This window comes from Ziziphus jujuba, chromosome 3 (assembly GCF_031755915.1).
Source record: "Ziziphus jujuba cultivar Dongzao chromosome 3, ASM3175591v1".
NCBI classification, from domain to species: Eukaryota; Viridiplantae; Streptophyta; class Magnoliopsida; order Rosales; family Rhamnaceae; genus Ziziphus; species Ziziphus jujuba.
The window spans coordinates 3362451-3371929 of NC_083381.1; the positions used below are offsets into that span (position 1 = coordinate 3362451).

The 9479-nt window shown below is 33.3% G+C and overlaps 1 protein-coding gene across 1 annotated transcript; it reads right to left on the reverse strand.

Annotated features, from left to right (window-relative positions):
* Nucleotides 1-515: 515 nt before the first annotated feature.
* LOC125423462 (receptor-like protein EIX2) lies at nucleotides 516-4907 on the reverse strand. The gene is made up of 2 exons (XM_060815973.1): nucleotides 1718-4907; nucleotides 516-879 (listed from the first exon to the last, which is right to left on the reverse strand). The coding sequence occupies exon 1, from the start codon at nucleotides 4742-4744 to the stop codon at nucleotides 1721-1723; it is 3024 nt and encodes a 1007-aa protein (XP_060671956.1). The 5' UTR covers nucleotides 4745-4907; the 3' UTR covers nucleotides 516-879; nucleotides 1718-1720.
* Between the last annotated feature and the right edge of the window lie 4572 nt (nucleotides 4908-9479).

Genomic DNA, 9479 nt, shown 5'->3' on the forward strand with positions numbered 1-9479 from the left:
GGATTCAAATGATTTTACTCGGACAGTTCAAATTATAAAAAAGCTCACGTGCCAAAAATTGCCAAAATTCCCTCCCTGCTCACACCATCAATTATAACAAATGTTATTAACTATGTTAGTCTTTAATTTATGCTCATATTTCCACTTTGTCTTGAACTTTTTTTTTTATTATTTTACTCCACAAAATTTAGTTGTTGATGCACAATTATTTTTAGTCTATTTTTTAGCAGTTTTTTGGTATGTAGTGCACCTACTCTAATAAGAAGATAATCGAATTACAAATTCACACAATTCCATAAAGATCTTTACATGTTGCATCAAATGCACTGCATGTTTAAGGACCAAGGTATATCAAAATTTGCAATTTAAAAAATGAGGTGCCAAAGACATTGTTCAAAAATTAACAGAGCAAATAATACAATACATAATAAGCTAAAGAACAGAACAAAGGGATCCAAGAAATGACACTTATTCACCCTAAACTACTTGTTTTAACAACAAATTGTCACCTGCAAACTACCAAATTGTCACCACATATAAATATTTCATGACAAATAACTCAAATTTAAGAATTATTCAAATACCAACGTTTTCATATCAAAAATCAAAGTTCTAAAACAATTAAAGTTCAGGCCACATACATGAGAATTACCCTTGACTGCTGACAAGCCAAAAAAAAAAAAAATAGCCATAATCAAAGCTTAAGATAGAAAATTTCCAATTTTCCAATTGTTTCGGCCACTTGGTTTTAGATCCCTTCTCCAGGAGTAGTAACTTCGCCACTATAGTTAACACTCTTTGCAACAACTCTACAAGCAAAGAAGATCTGGTCTCAGCACTCTATAATCTATTCTCTGGAGATAAAATATGAACCGAGAGCTGCCAAATTAATAAGAAAAAACAAATGTTAAGGTGAAACAAATGAACATATAAAACAAAGAATAATGGCAGCAATTGAATTGTACTAGAAAATTAAATTAAAACTCATCAAGATTAGAATGTGATAAAATTTTATACTTAGGTATATTGAATTTAATTTAATATTTTAAGATATTTTACATAACCTTTGGATTACATGCCATTATTTTTTAGTATTTTTTATATTAATTAAAAACAAGATTTTTTTTTAAAAAAAATTTATTTTATTAAGTTTGGAAAACGCATTAAAGAAAAATTAATTTAAACTAATCCTTCAGCAAAACAGTGTAAATCATAATTGAAACTGAAAAAAATCTGTTAGAATTTGAACCCTTCAAGTAGCTAGCCTAGCCATTTATACATAAAAGGGAAAAATAAGGATATATGCGGAAAACAACAACAATATAACAATATGTCTGTAAACCATAAAATCTTAATGCTCAAATTTGAAGAACAGTCAACGGAAGAAAGAAAAGCTCTTGCATTGCTAATTTATTCAGATCATCCCAAATGAAGTATGCAACAAATGTTTAGTCTGCTGATAGAGAGGCGATAATAATAGAAGTCAACAATTTGTGAATATAATTTTTATATATCATTAAAAATCTAACTTTAAATTACCTTCATCAATTTGGAATATTATACATACAGCAAAACATAATACTTAAGGTGAAGATTAACTTAAATACAACGTATGAATGATAAGATTTTGTGTTCATTACTATGGTGCCTTTTCTAATCACTTTTCTATGTCTTTACCAAAAAATAAATAAATAAATAAAGGTAAAGGAAATCTGACCCGTTAGCCTTGAATCCTTCTCTTCAGTTTACTCCATTTAATGCTAATTGTCACATGGAGAAAATCTCTCAAGTTACTTAAGAACCCAAAATATGTCCTTCGCCATGAAGTGTTTATTAACAAAGTCCCACAAACACCCCAAAATGCAAAATTGAATCCAATTCCAATACCTATATAAAACCACAACACGTCAAACCACAATCCGCCATCTTCAAAATCACTTTTACCACCAGCTGAGTGTGAAGGAGGTTGTGACGTTTCATCTGCAGGGCACATACTTGTCAAAGGAGGACCACATAGTCCCCTCTTTTCTTCATAATAAGAAGCATTAAAGCTTTGGAGTTGAGTCCCTGTAGGTATTCTCCCTGACAACTGATTATATGACAAGTCCAAGTAAGCAAGAGAAGATATATTTGTCAAGCTTGAAGGAATTTCTTCAGAAAGCTGGTTGTGGGACAAGTCCAACGATTCTAGCCAATGCAGTTGTCCAATCTTCTTAGGGATAGTTCCATTCAAACTATTCCTGGAAAGGTTTAGTTGAACCAAGGCTACAAGATTTGTCAATTCTCCAGGGATTTCTCCAACCAATGCATTACATGATAGATCTATCATTTTTAGCTGTTCAGGAATTTTTTCATATCGATACTCTATTCCCTTCCACATGAGCAGGGCTTTGTCTGCAGAACTTATTTCAAACGTGTTCTCATCTTCAAAGCTAAAAGGAATATCGAAACCTATAGTATATTCACCATCTCGATATGGTCGTTCATTGTAAGCCATGGAGGTCAAATTTTGAATGCATGGTGGAATTTCTCCTGATATATGATTCAGAGAGAGATCCAATATCTTAAGATTAGAAAGATTACATAGATTCGAAGGCATGCTCCCTTTGAGTTTGTTTGATTTTAAACGAAGGACTTCCAGACTTTTAAGGCTTTGACCAATCCATGTGGGTATGTTTCCGCTCAACTTGTTGTTGCCAAGATCTAAAAATCCCAACTCGGTACAATTCTGCAACAATGGAATCATACCAGAGAAGCTGTTGTTGCTCAAACGCAAAGTTTGGATACGATACAGTGAAGACAAGGAGCTAGGGAGGATTCCCGATAAATTATTGCTTTCCAAATTTAGAATGAATAGATATGACCAATCCATCCGACAATCAGGAAACCTTCCGGTTAGAATATTGTAAGAGATGTCGAGGAATGATATCTTATCTGTTAGATTACAGAAGAACGATCTGAATCTTGTAAATTTATTATGGGAGAGATTTATAAATTCTGCATTAGAAAGCGAGACTGGGATGGTACCCTGAAATAGGTTGGAACTCAAATCGATTGTAGATAATGGAGCAGGAAAATTTTGCAGGGTGCCATTGATATGGTTGAAAGATAGATTTAAGTACACTAATTTAGAAGCCATAGGATAAAACCAGTCAGGGATAACATCAGAAATACCGGCATCAGAGATATCAAGGTAGCTCAAATTCAATTGTGTTCGAAGCCAGCTGGGAAACCGAGGTCCAATTTTGAGGGAATTCAATTTTAAGATCGATAATGCTCTAGGGAGAATCCCATTGGAATTGAAATTCAATGTGAAAGAGTTGGAGGATAAGTCCAATGCTTGCAGTTTGAAAAGTTTTTGCAAGAGAGATTTAGAGACTATCCCGGTAAAATTATTTGAAGAAACATCCAAGATCACCAAATTAGAGAGCTGGCCGATACTTTTTGGTAAGCTACCGTTCAACTTATTGTTACCTACCCTCAACTCTCTCAAGAAGGAAAGTTTTGAAAGATCAGGCAAAGACCCAGTGAGTAAGTTTTGATATAAATGCAGGACAACAAGCTTGTGAATTTGGCTTAGGCTAAATGGAAACGGACCCTCTAGTTGATTTTCAGCCAAATACAGTTCCCGCAGAGATGAGAATGTTTCCATGTCAGGAATTGACCCTCTAAGTTGATTCCCATTCAAGCCCAAAATCTCTAATGAATTTCTAGCGCACCCACTCAAGTTTCCTAGAAGATCATCAACTGGTCCATTATATCCGTTGTAATTCAACAACAATACTTTCAGGTTGCAAAGGTTCCCCAAAGATTTTGGTAATCCTCCTTCGAGTGAATTTCCTGACAAATCAATATGTTCAAGAGATTCCATATTTGCAAAATAATTCGGAACCAACCCTCTTATTCCATCATTGTTATTTAGGATGAGATTAACTAGGTTACTACTAACATTGAGCAGCCAAGGAATCATTGTTGGATGAATTCCATATCCAGATACTGAAAGATCTCTTAGAGAATTAGAAGAATTTAGATGGGAAAGAAATGAAGTATCCACTTTGGGAAATTCACAATACGTTAACTCTAAGCTTGACAAGGAGGTGGCCAATTTAATGGATTTAAGCCAATCAACGGCTTTGGTGAAATTGGCATTCTCAAATTTGAGGATTCTCAAAGAAGAGAGATGCGGAAGCCAATGAAGGCTGTCAATCATTTCAATAGAATTACGAAAATCAAGGACATGCAAGTTGGTGAGATTCCCAAGTTGGGAAGGAATTGTACCAACCATGAAATCATTATATGAGAGGTTGAGATAGTTGAGGCTAGTGAAAGAACCAATGAAGTTTGGTATCCTAGTAAAGTTATTGAGACTAAGATCCAAATGCTTCAAATATTTCAATTCAAGTAGTGAAGAGCCAATCTCACCTTCGATCTTTTTGGATGGATGGTACTGGTCCATATCCGGACGAAGATTGAGCATGATAACATGACTAGGTTGGTTATGACAGCTGATGCCTCTCCATGAGCAGCAATCTTCGTTGGAGCTTGTCCAGGAGGATAGAAAGTTACCTTTATCTAAAAGGCCACGTTTAAAGCTGAGAAGAGCTTGTCTCTCCCTCTCTATACACCTTGCAGCTTCAGCAGTTACAACACTGGTACTGAATATGGTGAAAGCCAGCATGATTAGTAGAAGATCTCCCATTCTTTTTGGATGCCTAGGCATATTCAAGACAGCCAACTGAGACATAAAATTAACGGTTGTATTCTCAATATCTGCTTCTTCTTTTTTTTTTTTCCTTTATTTATAGTAATTAAGTCTTTGCTATGATCGCCTGAACCTCTTCTTTTTTATATGTGGACTCTGGATAATTGGAAGGTTGATATCTAGTTAAAAAGCATTAAAGGCTAAATGCAAGACTTTAACCAGCTAATAGTAATCTTTTATTTATTTATTTATTTTTGTGATAAAAGAAAGAGAAATTCATTGCTCATTTATTTTTTTTTATTTATGGCCTATCGGTGAAAAAAAAAAACTTATCTACTTTCATTGCAGGATTAGGACCCACATGCTTCATACTTTATTCTCACATTTATATGTTGACGGTTGGATTTGTGTGTATTTGATTATTATCGGTTTTTTAGGTGATGTAGCATACTCATTTTGTCTAGCGCAAGTTTTTTCCAATACAATATAATAATAAAATAAAATAAAAATACTGATGCTAAGAGCCATATTAACTAATTTGCTCATTTACGAAATTCAAATGTTTGCGTAATCATGCATATCAATCTGTCAACGTCAGTGGAATTGATTTTAAGTTTCTTTTTGTCTTCGTGTGCATAAGAAAGAGATTCATTCAGATTTTGATGCGAAAGAAGCGAATGAAAACGAAGTTACCATTAATGCAATATTTTGCACACAGTTGGACATTTCAAAATACAAAATTAACCTGATAATTTCTGAAAGAAACAATCAACCTTGTAGAAAAGTCCTTACTAAAACTAATTTCTGAAAGCGACAATCAACCTGATAGAAAAGTCCTGGCCACATGGACCCCGTCTATACACTTTTCTTCACATAGTAAAGTCCATAAGATTTTGTGGAAAGAGTGTTGATATTTACTCAAGGGAAATTTGTTTTCCGCATTTTTGGTAAAATTACTAAAACTCCTCCTTTTTTTTTGTTATTGTAGATTAAAAATTTTAAGTAATATTTTAAATTTTTTGTTGTTGTAAAGAACTTCAACCAGAGTCTCCGAGAAGGGTTCATTGACGACGGCCTCTTGAGCTCTTTGGACTTTGGCAGCTGGGACAAGTTTCATAGCGTCAATGATCTTCTGGGTATTCTTGACGGAATCGACACGGTCACAAAGCTCACGGAGACAGCTGTAAATGGGGGGTTATAGAGGAAGATTTGGAAGGGTTGGAGATGGGTGAGTTTTTGGAAAGAAGCTGAAGGGCTGAGAAAAGAGCGGGAGGAGAGGGAAGAAGCGTCGGAAAGCGAAGATATAGATGAGACCCACATTGTTAAATTAGAGCAAGACATGGCTGTGATGGATTTTTCAGAAAGGGGTTTGCGGAGGAAGAAGATGGAGAGCGGGAAGAGGGGAAAAAGAAAAACTTTAAAAAATCAAATTAAAAAAAAAAAAAAAGAAAAAAAGAAGCATCGAAAGGACTTTTTAATAATTTAAATTAATCCACAGTGTCTATATATATATAATATATATATATATTAGATGATTCTATCACATATATATATATATATATTATGGAGGATGATTTTACTATCCAGACTGTTCGTATATATGCGGACAAAAAAAAAAAAGACGGTTTTACAAAAAACCACCGTCGATACTATGTTTGTGTGAAAATATTGATGATGGTTTTTTAAAAAAATATCTTTTTTGTTTTTTTTTTTTTTTTTATCCGCATGCAAATGGTTCGGATGGTAGCTAAACTTATATATATATATATATACTTATTTTCACATTAAAATAACATTACTCTATCAAAATATGGATATATAATTATCCAAGATTCGCTTAAAAAAATGGATATATAATTATATGGAAATTTTCACATTAAAACAACATTGTTGGTTCACAAAATATGGATATATAATTATTTTCACATTCATCGATTCCTTTGATTTGCTTATTATTTATCATATTCAAATGTTTGCTTAATTATGCAAATCAATTTTTTAACACCGAAAGTCGCATTGACAATTTTCCTTTCCTTCAGTGATCGATGACACATTAGGTCGCTAATTATAGTCATGAAAATATTATGGTAATGGTTATGATATATAGGGATATTGATCGGTGCATTAGAATACGTATATACTTATTTATATTTATGATTATCGATATTTATAAATTATTATTCATGAAAGTATTATTTTATTTATGAAAGGGATGGATATTACATTATTTTAATTTCTTTATCCTATGATTTATGAAATTGTTTTGTTTTGGATATAAGCATGAGTTGTGAAAATTGTTTGTCAAAATAGGAGAACTTTTAAAGATTGAAAGTGAGGACTTGAAAGAAAGGACTCTTAGAATAATAATTATTTTCATAATAATTTACATGTTCACTCATTGAACTTATCTTATGGTTTTGTATTTTCAAAATGTTCCTCTAGGCCTCATTTGATAGGGTGCATACGTTGCATCTAGGTATTTTCATTGTTCATATGTTGCTTCATCACTGGTGTATTATTTTTTTTCCTCAACTCTAATGATAGTAAGTATTCTTTCTTTTGCTAATTTTGATATTGGACACTTTTGATATTTTGTACTTGTTTATTTATATTCCTTAGATTGCTCTGATGGATTAATTTATTATGTATGATTCTTATATTATTTTTATTTATAATTCCGTGAGATTTGTATTAAAATTATTTATATTATCGTATATGTACTATTGTTTTATGTCCAATTTACAGTGGCTTTCCTTATATGAGCCCCTCTCGAATGTTCAAAAAGGCCTTGGAAGCAGTCTTGTTAACGTGGTATCAGAGTATTAGATTTCTTGATCCTATAGACTTGCACCCATGTGTGCACCCTTTTTCCTTTTGATAATTGTTTTATCGTCTTGACATTATTCTCGTTCTTGATGTTGAGTTGGTGGCAATGTAACATTTGATTTTCATCGCCATCTTCTTTCAATATTGTTTTATCTTTTTATACATTTCCTTCTATCTTATAAATGTTTGGCTAAATTGCAATATTTGAGTTCCAATATCTTTTTGTTTTTCAATGTTTGATTTTTTGTTTCAAACATGTGAATTTATCACAGCTATATTGATTAGATCATATGTGACATCTAAGTTCACTTTTCTTTCGTATTGATCTGAAAATGCCTTTTATTTATAAATATGGTGGACTTAGGATTCAGTATGAGTTAGATAAAAGTGTTGATTAAACTGTACAGAGGATGGATCCCACAAATTGTTTAGCTAAGGTTTTAACTAAGACTATCGAAGATGCAGTTTTTTAGGTTGAAAGGTAGGGTGTTTAAAATGGTGCTACATAATGACTTATTAGTGATATTTCCTTGGGCATTTTAAGTTAGATATTATTCAAAATGAGGTTGTTCCAATTCTAAGTTATCTAGTAGTTTCAGTATTAGAGAAGGTGATATTAGTATTGGGGTCGTGGAGTTTATGGAGTTACCTTTGCATATGATACTAGTCTATTGTTAATGGATTGCGTCAGTAGTTTCCATCATTTTGGATAGCTTAATGGTCACCAGGATGCGCGATTCAAACAAAATTATCATGTTTCATATAGTCTGTGTGTTAGATTTCACTTTGTGATTTATCAGACTAACATGGATGTTACTATTATAGATAACTTAGTCATTTCAAGAGGGAGTGCCCTCTTTTGATATTTAATAATGCTAAGGCTTTTGAGTCTAATTTTTCTCATCAACAAGGCAGCAATATTGAGAGATAAAGTACACAAGCAGGACACTTGGATGGTACTTCTTCTAGCAACAAATCACTGAGAGATAAAGTACATAGGTTAGACATTGGAAGGTACTTATTTCGGCAACAAGGCTTAATTGACACTTAAAGGCAGTGATAGTGGTTAAAGGGGACGATCATTGTACCAAGGCAGAGTTTTGCCATGACATAGCAGAATACCCATGTTAACTCCAAATATGGTTATAGATATAATACCTCAGCTCCACTAGCGAACATGTCACTCTCTGCGGGTATTATTCCCAATTTAGCTACCGCATTAGGTATGGATTTTTATTCAGAGCTTCCCAGAATATCACATATCCTTGGATTACTCTCTTGGATGCCCATGCTACTCTAAATATGGTTACAAATGTAACATCATGCCTCTATTGATGGATCTATCACTCTCGATCGATATTGTTCTCAATTTATCTACCGCAAATTAATATGGGATTCATTGTTCAGAGCTTCCCAAGAAGTTATCCATCATTGGATTACTATTGCTTAAGTATGCTTAACTTCGAAATTTTGTCAAATATTGAAGCCAACGGCTTTGAAAAGGCTTTGACATTATGAGAAAAACTATCATTACATTTGAACAATCCACTAATCTATACATGGATGTTGTGGGATTAGATACCAGATAACTTGCCAGTGCCTCTTGCACTCAGCTACACTGGTCAACACAATCCACCTCCCTTGGGGCCCAATGTCCTCATTTATACATTTCTGGCCAGGTACAAGTTCTGATACTATTTGTAACATCCCATCTTAACTAACATACCTATCATTCTCTACCGATATATGTCTCCAATTTAGCTGCTTCACTCAGTATAGAGTTTTTTATTTAAAGCTTCCTAGAAGATCATCCATTCTTCAATTACTCTCGCCCGAATTGTTCCAAATTTAACCATCACACTCGGTATGGATCCACAAATGCCATAGTGAGTTGCTACTACTTAGTTTAGGAATATTAATTGTTATATCCTATCGGTTGTCAGGACCCGTC